The 16,793-nt window shown below is 37.1% G+C and overlaps 1 protein-coding gene across 3 annotated transcripts in view; it reads left to right on the forward strand.

The window, feature by feature from the left end:
- PPM1L (protein phosphatase, Mg2+/Mn2+ dependent 1L) overlaps positions 1 to 16,793 on the forward strand; it is a 318,324-nt gene that overhangs the window by 211,842 nt on the left and 89,689 nt on the right. For all 3 annotated transcript variants that reach the window (XM_003256389.4, XM_030822770.1, XM_030822769.1), the window contains one exon: positions 3,079 to 3,253. In XM_003256389.4, coding sequence (XP_003256437.1) covers positions 3,079 to 3,253 — 175 coding nt within the window. The remainder of the gene's footprint in view (positions 1 to 3,078; positions 3,254 to 16,793) is intronic.

The following is a 16,793-nucleotide window of genomic DNA, read 5'->3' on the forward strand; positions in this document are numbered from 1 at the left end:
TACAATTAAATATGTTGCACAAATGTGCTGTGTCCATTTACATTTTATGGAATAATTTCATTTGTTCTGTACTAGCTGGCTGGCAGAGAAATTGAACAATGTTTGGTGATGTTAAAGTTGTAATTTTGTCAGCAACAGAATTAGGAAATATAAATCTGAAACTAAAATGTGTTGTGTTACCTTTGGCTACTCTAGGGGCTAAAATATAAGTTTTCACCACCACTTCCCAGTGGACTTTTCCTGGGAAGTCAGTTGTCATTGTTCTGGCAAGTTTCTTTTCATCCTAAATTGTGTTAACATTTAAAGAGAAAATCATGAAGGTTATAAAGAAATATATTTTAGGGTATGTACCCAAAGGAAAAGAAGTTATTTTATGAAAAAGACACGTGCATGTGCATGTGTATAGCAGCACAATTCACAATTGCAAAAATGTGGAACCAACCTAAATGCCCACCAACCAACAAGTGGATAAAGAAAATGTGCTGTATATACACCATGGTATGCTACTCAGCCATAAAACGGAATGAAATAATGGCATTTGCAGCAATTTAGATGGAGTTGGAGACCGTTGTTATATGTAAAGTAACTCAGAAATGGAAAACCAAATATCATAAATTCTCACTTATAAGCGGGAGCTAAGCTATGAGGATGCAAAGGCATAAGAATGATATAATGGACTTTGGGGACATAAGGGGGAGGGTGGGAAGGGGAAGAAGGATAAAAGACTAAATATTGGGTACAGTGTCCACTGCTCCAGTGATGGGTGCACCAAAATCTCAGAAATCACCACTAAAGAACTTATTCATGTAACAAAAAACCACCTGTTCCCCAAAAACTACTGAAATAAAATTTTTAAAAACCAAATACATTTTAAAGACAATTTTAAAAAATTACAATAGTAAGAACATGGAAACAATACAAAAATGTGGAACGTAGAAAGTATTGTCTGTGCATGGTTGCTCACGCCTGTAATCTCAGCACTTTGGGAGGCTGAGGCGGGTGGATCACCTGAGGTCAGGAGTTCAAGACCAGCCTGGCCAACATGGTAAAACCCCATCTCTACTAATAATACAAAAAAAATTAGCCGGGCATGGTGGCAGGCGCTTGTAGTCCTAGCTACTCAGGAGGCTGAGGCAGGAGAATCGCTTGAACCCAGGAGGTGGAGGTTGCAGTGAGCCGAGATCATGCCATTGCACTCCAGCCTGGGCAACAAGAGTGAAACTCTGTCTCAAAAAAATAAAAATAAAAAAATAAAGTGTCTTCCAAAGTTGGAGTATATTCTTCCATATCTTCTCCTATGCCTATATGATAATACTAAATACACTATATATATATGTGTCACTTAATTATGCTCATATATATGTATATATATCTTGTAGGATATAGTATACCTGATATTCTGTGACTTTGATTTTTAACCTCAACAATATATCATGGTATTCTTCCTGGTCGGTACATATAGTCCTATCTCGTTTTTTCCAAAGGCTATAGAGGATACTACTCTATAAATGAAAAAAACTGAACCTCTGTTGATTAGCATGTATCATATGTGTATATATATATATCTCAGTATGTATGTTTAATGCATACTTATTTTAAGTTGTACAATTAATAGCTGTACAGAATTTTAAAAATTGATACATTGTAACTTTACATATTTATGAGGTACAGTTTGATGTTTCAATACATGTATATCTTGTATAGTGTTCAAATCAAGGTAGTTAGCATATCCCTTACCTCATTCATTTATAATTTAGTTATGTTGGGAACATTCAAAAACCTTTATTCTAGCTATTTTGTAATATATGACACCTTACTGATAACCATAGTTACCCTACTGTGCAACATAACACTACGGGTTTTTCTTTTTTCTGTGTAGATGAGTCTTTGCCTTATTCTAAGCAAAGATTGCCCCAGAGACCATCTTTTAGGGTTTTTTTTAGCAGTTTTTTTGGTGTGTGTTTGTGAAGTTTTATACTGGTTATGAATATAATTTTGAACAATATATGGTGGACTTCATTGATTGATTTATTAACCTTAGACACTATGTGAGTAAAGCAGGACTGCACTGCAAGGAGATGCTAAACTTTTGACATTCCCAAGAGAGAAGTTTTATAAATTTCAGAATGCTCCTGATTTATGCATGCCTCCTGTCACTTAATTATGCTCATAAAATTCTGCTTAACTAGCACTGGGATTCTCAACTTGGAGAGAAAAGAGTATGCTACCACTGCAGCCTACCAGAAGAACATGTCAGAATCTTTGCGAAAATCTTTTCAAAATAAGCATATCTTCCTTCCTACCCCCAAGTGGAACATGCTTACCTGATTGAAAATCACTGCATGTAATTAGTTGTTACTAATTGGAATGTAACTATTTGGGAGTGTGTTGTACAGATAGTGTAAAAGCAAAAAACAAACAGCAACAACAACAACAAACTTGTCAAAGTAAGAATTATGTATATGTAAGCTTAAGGCATTTAAGTGGTGAAGTTTTTTTTTTTTTTTTTTTTTTTTTTGCCCCAGGTTAAGGGGCATTGTTTTAAATCTCCTCATTTTCTGTTTATCCCGTTATTTCATTTTCAGGCCTAGCAGAGGACTCTCCTTTATACAATTCACTTTACAAGAGTTCTTATGTAAACATTAATGAGTAGAGACTAATAAAACAAAGTAGGGATGTGGATACCGTAGCATGGATGGGGTCATTGCTGAGATGAGTGACTGTCTTCTGCATAGTAGACAAGGGCAAGTCAAATTTGTATCCAGCAAAATCACTGTCAGGGGCCTTCAGTTCACTATAATAGTTGAAACTCTGAGCACTAAATCTGTGAATATCTAACCAAATCTATCATCTTTTATACCTTTAAACCTAGTAGAAAACTCTTAGAGGTCTGTGATTCTGTCTATTTGAAGATCACCTTACTGGGTCCAGTGGATACTAAAAATGACAATGACAAGGACATGCTTGTCTGGAGGGTTGGTTTCACAGTGCTTTGAGCTTTCTCTATAGCACCTGAGGGTAAGTAAAAAGTCTAGGAGGAGAATTTCTAATGGAGTTCTCTGACTGTTTTGTCTGCAGACTGCAGCTGAATATGTAAAATCTCGACTCCCAGAGGCCCTTAAACAGCATCTTCAGGACTACGAGAAAGACAAAGAAAATAGTGTATTGTCTTACCAGACCATCCTTGAACAGCAGATTTTGTCAATTGACCGAGAAATGCTAGAAAAATTGACTGTATCCTATGATGAAGCAGGTATGTTTGTTTTTAAAACACACATTTTTTTTTCTCCTTGCAAAAAAATTTCATTATAAACCTTGGCTAAACTTGGTAAAAGGTTAAGGGCAAACTAGATTCAAAGTTATGTAACATGGACTAATAGTAAGTTTCTTCTCTGTAGTTTTAATCTCAAGATGGTCAGAAGATTCCGAAAAATGGATCTTAAATATCAAAGACCTTTAAACTTTTGCTGTTTTTTATTGGGATGTTTTTGGCCTTTTATTAACCGGGTACTCCTAAAGTGTTATTTCAACTTTGGATAGCAACTGAAAACTTTTACATCCGAGAATCCAAGAAATGTTATTCGATTCAAATATTTGTGTTAATATTAGATATTTTCTTTTCTAAAGAGGTAATTTTTTTTTCTCAAACTGTTAAGCTGATCATTACTTTCTTCTGCTTAGCAACTGAGACACTACCACATCAGAGACATCATCTCACTGCCTGCCATAGGTTCTTCCCATCCAAGGGAGCTTATTAATGAAGTCATGGACAGATCTCCTTATAACATTATTTTAATCTATTATATGGTCTGTCAGCTAAGACCCAATTTTAATGAAATTAGTATAGTATTACTTGGAATTATGAAAATCTTTAATAAAATTAAACGTAAGCAGCAGAAATACCCTGATTAAAATTGCTATACCTCTCCACCTCCCTCTCTCGAAAAAATTGGAGGAAAAAGTACAGGAAAAAAGGTTTCTAATGGTCAAATGTTAATGGTATTAATTCTTACATTAATGCCAAGAACTTCTGTCTCTATTTTTACAAGTATTTTTTAGTGTGCATCTTATTTTCTTCATCAGAATCTATGCATGCTCAATACTTTCTTACCATTTGATTTCAAGTTCAAATAGCAAACAGAAGAGCAAATTAAACAAAACAAAACATTATACTACATTCGCCTAACCCCTTAAACAATATTTCTAGTTGCTAAGCTGCCCCCATGTATATTCCACCCTCTAACCCCTTCACCTCCCTCTCAAGCAGGATCTGTATTTCCAGTTTTGCCCAGGACATCTCTGCTTTCTCTTATTCTTCTTTGCTTTTTTTTGTTTTCCAGACATGTTGGCTTTCTTCTGCTTAGCATTTTTGTTAGTTTCAATATTCTTCTCATTGGAATTCTTATTCATCTCTTCTCTCATCCTTAATGGAATAAAGTCAGGTTTTGATCGGTCCCAACCAAAATAATATTTAAATATTCATAGCATCTTATAGATCATAGAACTCATATAGTCCACCCACTTCTTGCCCCTATGACAATTTTATGGTGAGAAAACAAACCCATAGACTTGCCTGAAATAATGCAGTTACTTAGTTGTAAAACTGGGATGCCAACCTCCTAATTACTAATCAAGCTATGCTTTTACTACACTAATGCAGGTTCTCATTTGCTCGGTAAGCAATTGTTGAATGCATGGCAATATACTAGGCTGTTGAAGGAAAGAGAAAAGCAGTGAAAACATGCAAAGGAATCTGAGATGTAGAAAATAGATCTTGCTTAAAGTCTTGCTGGGGGGCTAAAACATACATGTATGAACTCTAGAGAAAAATTTCTGAGGAATTTGGGACTATGTAAACTATGTAATATCTTCAAAGTTATTAAAGTTAAGATGAAATGTGGAGTAAAGAAATAGTGGAAATGGCTGAAATTTTCCATGAAATTCTGTAGAGGGGGCATTATTTTAAACCTTGAAGGACAAATGGTGGGCATGTATTTGTGAAGAGAAGGGGGATGCATTCTAGTGGTTGAAGGGGCACAAGTAGACATCAAGGTGAGCATGAACATTAGCTGCAGTCACCCGCCACTCAATTTTTTCCTGCTTCAGGAATAATTTTCCACTCTCCTGCACTGTTGTTGAGCAGCAACTGATCCTCAGAGGTATGCTTACGCATGGCTTTTAGGGGCAAATAGTTTGGCATAGAATTAATCTGTCAATAAGCCCTATAGCATGAAACCGTGGAAATAAACACAAGATTGAGAGTTAAGGTCTAGGCCTTCCGCCAGGTTAATACTGGTGTGATCTTCAGCAAATTAACCTCTTAGAACCTATGTTTCTTCATCTGTAAAATTGGGCTAATATAATCTCACAGGGCTATTATAATAAAATATTATGTTTGGGGAAGTCCTTAGAGATCATATTGCAAATGCTAATTAATGCCACTAGTGATGAATGAGAACAGATTTGGACCTTGTCTATCCCTTAAACCAGTGTAAAGTACAGCTGACCCTTGCACAACATGGGGGTTAGGGATGCCAACTCTCCATGCAGTTGAAAATTAGCATAAAACTTTTGATTCCCCAAAAATCTTAAATACTAATAGCCTATTGTTGACCAGAAGCCTTACTGATTACATAAACAGTCAATCAACACATATGTTGTATGTTATATGTATTTATACTGTATTCTTATGACTAATAAAGCTAGAGAAAAAAATTTATGAAAATCATAAAAAAGAAAATATATTTACTATTTATTAAATGGAAGTGGACCATCATAAAGGTCTTCATCCTCATTGTCTTTACTTTGAGTAGGCTGAACAGACTGTTGAAGGGGAGAGGAGGAGCTGGTCTTGCTGTCTCAGGGGTGTCAGAGACAGAAGAAAATGCACATATAAATGGACCCGTGCAGTTAAACCTATGTTGTTCAAGGGTCAGCCGTATTCTAACTTAGTCTTTTCTTGGCATGTAGTGTTTGGGAAGGCAGAGGGGAAGTTTTTAAAGTGATCTTCAGAAGCTTTGAAAAGTCTAGCAACATCTATTTGATAAAACACCCGCTCTGAGCTCAGTTTGCCTTTGGTCATCTCTGCATGAGATGATGCAGGGCAGTGGATGTGGGAGGGTAGGTTATGTGTATGCATGAGTGAATACTGTGTTTTGCTGTGTGAATACTGTGTTTTACTGTGCATGCATGAGTGAATACTGTGTTTTACTGTGTTTTGCTGTGTGTTGCAAAACCAAAAGTCACTACTTCCTCCTCCATAACCCATATGTTAATTATTTCAATCAAAGAAAAGAAAAAATATTACTATTATAGCAGAAAAATATATAATCATAATAGAAAAGAATTAGGATAGAAAATTGGTAGTAGTAGGCTGGGTGTGGTAGCTCACACCTGTAATCCCAGCACTTTGGGAGGCCGAGGGCAGATCATGAGGTCAGGAGATCGAGGCCATCCTGGCTAACACGGTGAAACCCCGTCTCTACTAAAAATACAAAAAATTAGCCAGGTGTAGTGGTGGGTGCCTGTAGTCCCAGCTGCTCAGGAGGCTGAGGCAGGAGAATAGCGTGAACCCGGGAGGCAGAGCTTGCAGTGAGCCGAGATCGCACCACTGCACTCAAGCCTGGGCGACAGAGTGAGACTCCATCTCAAAAAAAAAAAAAAAAGAAAGAAAGAAAATTGCTAGTAGTACCCAATATGTGCAGATATAACCATCCTACGCAGAAGCTTCCTGACTTAGGATGGTTTAATTTAGTCGTTTTTGACTTTATGATGGTGCAAAAGTGATACACATTCAGTAAAATCTGTATTTCACGTACACCGATTCTGTTTTTAATTTTCAGTATAGTATTCACTAAATCACATGAGACTCAACACTTTATTCCCTTTATTATAAAATAGACTTTGTGTTAGATGACTTTGTCCAACTACAGACTAATGTAGGTGTTCTGAGCATATATAAGTTAGGCTAAACTAAGCTATGATGTTCAGTAGGTTAGGTGTATTAAATGAATTTTCACCTTAGGATATTTTCAATTTACAATGGGTTTATCAGCACGTAATCTCATTCTAAGTCAAGGAGCATCTGCACTAAGACACTCATTTGTTTCAACTGTTTAGATTCTTTCTGTGCTATCTTAGTTTTGACTTCCTCTCACATTCTTGATTCAGCTCTCCCACTTTTAGGAGGTAGTTAATTATTAGTTAGAAGATATCTTGGTCTCTAGAGAGGTTAATTTGTCTTTAATGCTCCTTCACTGGTAAATCAGCTTGAGTAACTTAATGATAATTACTGCTATTTGTAGCATCTAAACTTCTATTAATAAAAAAACAATTAATGAAAAAACACTTAGACATTTTTCTAAAATCATTGGCTCAGAATTTTTTCACCCTCTCCTTTTTTTTCTTTCCTTCTCTCTTCCCCTTTAATACATATATACCTTAAGGCTTTGCCCATCAGTGAAATTCAGCTATCTAGCAACCTGGAACTCAGCAAAGAAGTGGGAAGTGAGCAAAAACCATGTGTGTGCAACCCTACCATGTCACAGAACTGTGGACAAGTCCATACAACAGAGGCTTTCAATTCTCACCTAGAATCTATATATTTTTATTTTATATAGTTCTGACTCATTAGGTTGTATTTTCCAATGTGATATTTCCTTTTATAAAATTATCTTTCTGACTTAAAGTGTTATACTTTAATTGCAGAAATGAACAGAAATATGTAGAACAGTATAATATGAGAATAATAATTGTCAGTAATCTTATTCTTGTAAACACTTTGGTATATTTTCCTCACTCTAAGCATTTTAAAAATGTAGTTGGTATCTGGTAGTTTTATTGTGATTTTATATCCTGCTTTTTGCATTTAACATTATTACATAAGCACTTCCTCATTTCATTAAAGCTTCTTCATGTGAAGATAATTTTAATGGCTACATCATATTCTATTTGAAAGTACAACTCACTAAATATTCTCTTATGTTGGACATTTTCATTTTTGTTTTGCTCTTATGAATAATGCTGCAAGAAGTATGGGGTTCATCTGTCTACATTTTATATTACTCTAGAGGATAGACTTCAGAAAACATAAGAGTTTAGAATTGAAACGAGAAGGTGGGGAAGGGGATGATACTTGGAGCAGCATCATTGAAAACAGTAAGTAATGAGAGCAAAGAGTAAATCCATAAAAAGCACTTAGCAGATTCCTGACATTGCACTACGCTCAAAGTCATACTAGCATTCACAGACTGTATTATAGAGTTCACATTGTTGATCTTCACAATGGTGACCTTGATTCACAGAGAAAAGGTTCAATAATGTTTTTTATATTCTGTATATAAAAGCAGGAATTACGTTAACCAGTGTATTAATCTAGTCAGCCTGTGATATGGTTTGGCTCTGTCCCCACCCAAATCTCATCTTGAATTGTAGCTCCCATAATCCCCATGTGTCATAGGAGGGACCAGGTGGGAGGTAATTGAATCACGGGGGTGGGTTTTTCCTGTGCTGTTTTTGTGGTAGTGAATAAATCTCACAAGATCTGATGGTTTTATAAAGGGAAGTTCCCCTGCACATGCTCTTCCTGTATGCCACCATGTAAGACATGCCTTTGCTCCTCTTTCACCTTCTGCTATGATTGTGAGGCCTCCTCAGCCATGTGGAACTGTGAATGTATTAAACCTCTCTTTCTTTATAATTACCTAGTCTTGGATATTTCTTCATAGCAGTATGGAAAATGGACTAATACAGCCTGCTCTAACAAAATACCATAGACTGGGTGGCTGATAAACTACAGAACTTTATTTCTCACAGTTCTGTAGGCTGTGAGGTCCAAGGTCAAGGCACTAGCAGATATGGTGTCTATAAGGTCCTGGTTCCTCATAGATGGTTGCCTTTTCACTGTAACCTTACATGGCAGGAGGGCTGAGAGATTTATCTGGGGCCTCTTTTATAAGGGCACTAATTCCATTCATGAGGGGTGCACCCCTTTGATCTAATCACCATCCAAAGCCGCCACCTCATAATACCATCACCTTGAGGATTAGTTTTCAACATATGAATTTTGGGAGGACACAAACATTTAGACCCCCTTTCTAACATTAGTTTAGAAAGTTTTTCATTCAAATGGTTTATATTTTGATAATTTCAAGAACTGATACATTTTGTGGTATAGTTGAAGGAAAACTTGGAACCAAAAGATCCAGATCCTATTTCTAGTCTAGCTCTACTGCCAACCATATATGTGACCTTGAGCAAGTCACAAACCTTCCTGAAGCCCATTTTCCTATAAACTGATGGCATGAACAGGACCTCATAGATGTCTTCTAGTTCTAAAACTATGCTTCGGGTCTTATGACAATGGAACACTCAAATAGCTATAATTTCTGCAAGGCTTCCTGTAGCTATGGCTTTTCTGCTTTTTCTATTGGTTTTCTTCTTTCTCCTTACATAGCCACATAATTTGTACCTAATTTCTGACCAAAAGAAGACCATCACTCAGCTTTCATAGCATCTGCTCATGAATATTCCCAGGCATACTTTTATTGGTGGGATGGGGAGTGAGACTGTATGAGTCAAGCAAAAGTAGATTTTGGAAGAAGAGGTTCTAAGCTATCATTCATGGATCCTCATTAAGATAGTTTAGACCTTTTATTGTATTAGCATGTATTAATACTAAGCAAAATCCAGAGTAACAAGTAAGGTGTGGTTTATATTTGATCTATTAATGTTTTTATTTAATTGAAGTACAAGTTTTTGCACACTTCAATAGATTAGGTTTAACACAGAGAAGTTTTCAAGGAAAGCAGTGGCATAATTTGAGATGAAGAGATCAAAATAGCATTTTACACTGTCTCAGAAAGCATCATCAACCTAAATATTTATTATGTGTCATAGTGGGCAAAAGTTGAAGGGTTAAAATACCAAGAGAGGGAATCTTTCCTCATATTGTTTATTTTTATGCTGGAGTATTATTTATGTTTCTGTAGCTAATCTCAAATTATGTTTTTAATTATTTTTGAGTTTGGGCATGAATAAATATTTCCTACATATTCCTTTGTTAAGGATATGGTTTGTAATGCCCTGTGTTTGAGGGAATTATGAGGAGAGTAGGCCCATTTATTTGAGAGTGATATTTTCTGTCACAGACTCAAGAACCCTAAGCCATGGGAGCAGAAGTCTGGAAACAGGAGTGAAGAGCTGCATATTTTTCCCTTTGGGAAAAGCTGAGTACACCGGCAATGGGTAGAATGCTCAATGATAGCATCTTGTTGCAGGCCTCAAGATAGTTGCCTAAGCTGCTGCTTAGATCTCCTTCTCAGAGTTCTCAGACCAGCAAGGGCTTTCTGTTCTTACAGTTTAGCTAAAAACCTATACAGCCTTCCAATGAGCACATGCTTCTGCAATGTGGAAAACGCACTTACATGTAGAAAGTGAACCAGATGGTGCGCATGAGGGAAGAAGAGAGCTCAGCTGGCTGTTCCTTGTGTTCCTTTGGGTATCAGAGTTGGGAGCCTGCATATTCATTTATAAGTGTCAGGCAGTCACATACAGCTTTCCCAGAGAAGGTGAGAAAGGAGGAACAGCATTAATTTCTCAGCTTTTGCTTTGTGATTCCCTGATGTAACTCTACCTGCGGGTGAAAGCTACCTGTGGTGAAGACACACCAAGCACTATAATTTTTGGAAAAATAGCTTTTTAAAAGCATGGGGGAATGTGCTCTAAGCAACTTAGGAAGTAGCTGGAGGGTTACCTCCTATTGAGCTGATTTTATTCTTCTTAAAATAGATGGTACCTGAAAGTTACATCTACATTTTAATTGGGCCATTAGTGTCATAGTAATCAGTAATCTCAAAAGAAAGGACATTTACTGTCATGGGGAAAAAAATTGAACATACATCCAGCAACCAAACCCAGGAAAGAGTGTGTGAATTATTTAGGGACTTTCCAGGTTTTCTAAGAACATAAAAAATCTAGTAAAAGGCATTGGCAGGAAGTTCTTCACTACAACAAATAGAGTGAATTTCTCAGTATATTTCTCAAACAGCTCCTAAGGGAAGAGGTGACACTAAGGTTTCCTTACTTTATATCTTCAATCAGGACCCTATTTCTTAGCTGAAAAGATATCCTCTCCAGGGACTTGTTGACAACAATTGGAGAATTTGGAAGGAAGACAAAAACAGAGACCCAAAAGAAACTTATAAAGGGAAGTTCAATATTGACTGTGCAACCTCTGATACCAACTTCTTAGTTTCTGTAAAAAGATTTAATCTATTTTATTTTTCCATTATAAAAGTAAATAAATATACTTTAGAACATTTTTTAAACATGGAAAAAGGAAGAGAGAAAAAGATAATCTTTAATTCTACCACCTAAATGTAACCAAATGGGAGTGGTACTGGTAGCTAAATGGTCTGGGATGCTATTCACCTAAATGGTGTATTTATTTCTTGCCATTTCTCTCTGCTGAGTTTTAATTATTTATGCCAAATTTTATACCTTTTTTATTTAACATTTTTAATCATATTTTGTGCTGTTATAAACTACCCGTAAAGGTCACTTGTAATAACTGCAGTATTCTATTGAGTGGATATACCACAGTTATTCTCATAACCTTTTAATATTTGTAATATGGTTCCTCTCTTGTGTCCATGTTTCAGTTCTCTTTACCACACAGAATCCCAGAATTTGGTGGTCTGTTTCTTATCTGTGGAAAAAATGAGAATGGTAGTATGAATAACAAAAACATAAGGCTTTTGTAATGCAGACGATTACTAGCCATGTATAATAATAGTGGGAAGAGGGGAGTAAAATAGGTACTCAAAATCCACTTATAAATTGAGAACTTCTTTCTGGCTGATAATATTATTATTTTTTTTTTTTTGAGGCTACTTAGGTGACTAATTTACCAATCTTTTTAACCAAGCTGATTTTTTTTTTTTTTTTGAGATGGAGTCTCACTTTGTTGCCCAGGCTGGAGTGCAGTGGTGCAATCTCGGCTCACTGCAACCTCCGCCTCCTGGGTTCAAGTGATTCTTGTGCCTCAGCCTCCCAAGTAGCTGGGACTACAGGCATGTGCAACCACGCCCAGCTAATTTTTTTATTTTTTATTTTTTAGGTAGAGATGGGGTTTCACCATGTTTGCCAGGTTGGTCTCGAACCCCTGACCTCAAGTGATTCACCCACCTTAGCCTCCCAAAGTGCTGGGATTACAGGTATGTGCCATTGCACCTGGCCTAACCAAGCTGATTTTAATTTCAGTTATAATTCTTACATTTTCCATTTAGACTGTGGATTTTAAAAGCCAAATTATCTTTTGGTGATGGGGAGCAGTAACTAAACAAAGTGACTTTGACATGTGCAAAATAGAAAACTGTTGGCCATAGTTGTTGAAAGTACCCAAACATGTAATTTACAAGCCCCAGGCTAGGTTTTTGTCTATGGTGGGACATTGCATCTCTCTGCATGGTTTCTTCAACTGTAAAATAAAGGTATTGGATTAGATATTTTCTTAAATCTCTTCCAGTCGTAACAATGTGTGATTTTTGTCTCAGTTTATTTAACAGTTATTGGTTCATTCATTTATTCACTCTGTAAACACTGACTGAATGAACATCTATGAGCCAGACACAGTGCCCACCACTAGAAATGCTCAGATGACCACGTAGTCCTTTACTCCAGGTGCACAGTGTATGCATTTGTGTGTGTGTGCTCATGTGGGAGGGCAAAGAGATAGCCAGTAAAAACAGATAATTAGAGTATAGTGGAATTGGTGTTATAGGTGACGGTAGATGTGCAGAGGAGGAAGAATTAGGTTTGGAATTGGTAAAGAGTTCTTAAATCAGAAAATCATGAGAGAACCCATAAATCTTGTGAACTGTTCATCTTGAACTTTACTGCCAGTTGGGTTTTTAAAGACAGGCTTTGAATAATGCCTTGTTTTCTTCTTTGCTTCTGTAACTGTGGTTATATGTTAGTGCCTTATACAGACCAATTCTTGCCTTCTGCCATAGCAACACCTACCACATTCTTTTTTTTTTTATTGAGACAGGGTCTCACCCTGTTGCCCAGGCTGGAGTGCCATGGCATGATCTTAGCTCTCTGCAACCTTGAACTCCTGGGCTCAAGGGACTCTCCAGCCTCAGCCTCCAGTGTAGCTGGGACTACAGGTTTACACCACCATGGCTGACTAATTATTATTTGTAAAATTTTTCTGCAGAGACGGGTTCTTGCTGTGTTGTCCAGGCTGGTCTCAAACTCCTGGCGTCAAGCGATCCTCCCACCTTGGCCCATTAAAGTACTGGAATTACAGGAATGAGCCGCCACTCCCAGACTCACCACCACATTCTAACTGCTGCTCTCCAGCTGATATTAATTAGTTTACTTTAGTTTATATTAATATGTTATCAGCATTGCCTGTTTGCTTATGATTCCTCCAATGTAGAAAAAATGATAATTCAGACTTAATCTTGTAAAAGTGGTATGATAGGAAGGTATTTAAAAAAATCACATTCCCCAACTTCATCTTACCTTTCTAATAGAACACCTCATATCCACTCAGAAAATACATTGATCTAAATTTTATGGTGGGCAAAATTTTAAAGAACTTTGCTGAGAAAACCAGAAACCACAAAGGAACACTGATAGAATCAGGAAGTGCCACCTCTAGTGATTAAAACATTTGGACTGGAGCTGTATTTATCTTTCTAATCAAGTTGTCCTTGTTTGCCACAAGGGAAGTAGCATTACTTCCTGTCTCTGAAGTAGTATTTGATTACAAAGACTAAAGGAAATGTGTACACTTCAAAGAAAATAATTGGACCAGGTGATCATACTTTAGAGTACATTAGCTATCCAGAGACAGGATGCCAATGCCATCGGTATCTCTTCCTTTCTGTACTGTCGGGATTTTGTAAACAAGATTTTATAGACCTTGTTGGAATGTTTGTAATAAATTTTAATGACCTACACATTAATGTTAAGACCTTCAGTTTATAGAGAGAAATAAAATAGTGTTTAAAGTGCCAGGATTTCTAATGTATTGTGATGGTCCATTTGTAGTAGTAAGAGGTAGGTAAAATGCATCCTTGGTTGACTCTCAGACTCTGAAGATATGTAATCATAGACAGCTGGGCTGCTGTTTAATGTCATTTTGCAAATGTTATGTTCAGTGTTCGGGATCTACTAGACACTTTAAAATTTCATCTGGTAAATTGCCTTCTGAAAGGCACTGTTTTTTTAAGTCACCTTCTAGCGCCCAGAGGAATTATCTTTGTGTTTCCTTAGTTGATAAGTTTGTCTCAAGGCGGGGTGGCTTAGGCCTTTTCTGATGAAGCTGGTTTGATAAGGAGTTTCTTTAGTATATGCACTGGAGGAGCTCCTGGATGTGCTCTTGTAGTTCTTTAATCAATCCTAGGGAACTGTAAATCGACTGTGGAGAAATTGCTAGGACATACACTGTTCATTCAACACAAACATTTACTATGTGCCAAGTTCTGGCTAGGTGCTGAGAGTCTTAGAAATGGGTAAGACAGATGAGTCAGAAGTTTGCTTCCTTTGAATTTATTGCTAATCTTTGACTCCTGTCTCTATGAATCTATTTTCTAGAATTTGTTTTAAAATGACACCTGTACTTAACTGACTTATTCCTTATCTGAGTCACTCTGATTTCCATTCTCCTATCTTAGTCTGCCTCATTCAAGGAAGGAAGTAACACAAATTATATTTTTATTATTTATATCCCACTTCTTCCCTAAAAGTTTGATTTGCCATTCTTATAATAATAATGTTACAATAAAAATAGATCAAAGCCATAAATAAGGATGAAAGCAAATGTACTATCCATAAAGAATACTAAAGTATAATAATATACTTTAATTAAGCATCCAATTTCTCCTAAGCTTTCTGATAACCAGAGCAAAAAGAGAAACCTAATGAGTTATAAAGTTCTCACTGTTTTAATAGATAAAATAAAAGTTTTTCAGGGGAGACAACTTCTCTTTTGGCACTAAAGATCATAAAGACTTTATCACAAGACTTCTGGTATATGGGACAGTGAACAACATTGTCTTAGTCTGGGTTCCTCAAATGTAGAGCCTGAAACAAAGGCTTGCTTACAAATGGTTTATTTAGGAATATCATCCCACGGAACAGGAGTGAGGGGCACTGGGAATGAAAGAGGAAACAAGGAAAGCTAGTATGAGGACACTTATGGAGTTGGGCTCATCTGAGGACAAATGCTGCTTAAGCCCAGGTGCCTTCTAAGGTAGCTTGTGAATAGCATCCCAGACCATTTAGCTACCAGTACCACTCCCACATTTGGCCAATGGTAGTTCCACAGACATTAACTTCCCTGAATTTCTGGTTTATGTAGGCCTGAAGGCTGAGTGAGTTCTGTGGGCATCCCATGCCTTGGCATCAGGGAAGCTCCAAGGGAGGAAGCAAGTGATAAATAGTTTAGTCTGAGGCAGCATCTAGGCAGAACTGTCTCCACGGTGGTGGTGGGAATAAGAGGTACGGGAGCAAGAGAGTATGAAATGGTACCTAGGAGATGGCCTAGGCAAGCACAACAAATAAAATCTTAACTTCATAGCAAACGCATGTGAGCCCATCTTATGGTCATTTCTTGCATAACAACCATCTATAAAAGCTGAGGGCCAGGCACAGTGGCTCATGCCTGTACTACCAACACTTTGGGAGGCTTAAGTGGGAGAATTGCGTGAGCCCAGGAGTTGGAGATCAGCCTGGGCAACATGGTGAAACCCCGTTTCTACAAAAATAAGAAAAATTAGCCAGGCATGGTGGTGCATGCCCATAGTTCCAGTTACCCAGGAGGCTGATGCAGGAAGATTGCTTGAGCCCAGGAAGTTGAGGTCGCAGTGAGCCATGTTCATGCTACTGCACTCCAGCCTGGGTGACAGAGCAAGACCCAGTTAAACAACAAGAAAGAATGAAAGAAAGAGAGAGAGAGAGAGAGAAAGGAAAGAAAGTATTATATATGTCTTTTCAAAGCTCTTGTATTGGACAGGAAAATGCATCTGAATACTCTCTACATTGGACATATTCTATATTGGAATACTCTCTATATTGAACATGTACAATATCGAGTGTATTCACATGCATTTATAGAAAAATATTGCATATAGCAGAAGATGAAAGAAAAGATGTTTTGTTTGATGTAATGGCTCAACAGGACAGGTTCCCAACTCAAACCTAAATAATTAATCTTCACTTTTATCACTAATGAATTCAAATACCTGGGCCCTTCAACCTGAGTAGCATAGTGAGATATAACATTCAAATTGGGGTTTATTTATTTGACAGTAATTTGTATTCATTTATTCATTTTCCAACCCACTTATTCCAGTTCAGGGTTACAGGTGTCTGGACCCTATCCTGACAGCTCAGGGCACGAGGTGGAAAACCACCTTGGACAGGACACCATCTCATCCCCATGGTGCACTCACACACACCCACTCAGACTGGAACCATGTAGACATGCCAGTTCACCTAAGGGGCACAACTCTAGGATATGGGAAGAAACCAGAGTACCTTGGGAGAACTCACACAGACATGGGAGAACATACAAATTCCTCATGGACAGTGGCCCCAGCCAGGAAACAATTTTTTTTTACATCAATATTCTAGCAAAATAATGTTGAATGAAATGACATTATTCAATGACCTGCTATATGTAAAAATTAGTTACCTTCCACAGATAAGAAACTCACAAGAGTGATTACTTTGGGAAGGAGAAACTGAGGAAAGAGACTTACTTTTTCACTGAGTACTCT

This window comes from Nomascus leucogenys, chromosome 11, assembly GCF_006542625.1.
Source record: "Nomascus leucogenys isolate Asia chromosome 11, Asia_NLE_v1, whole genome shotgun sequence".
NCBI classification, from domain to species: domain Eukaryota; kingdom Metazoa; phylum Chordata; class Mammalia; order Primates; family Hylobatidae; genus Nomascus; species Nomascus leucogenys.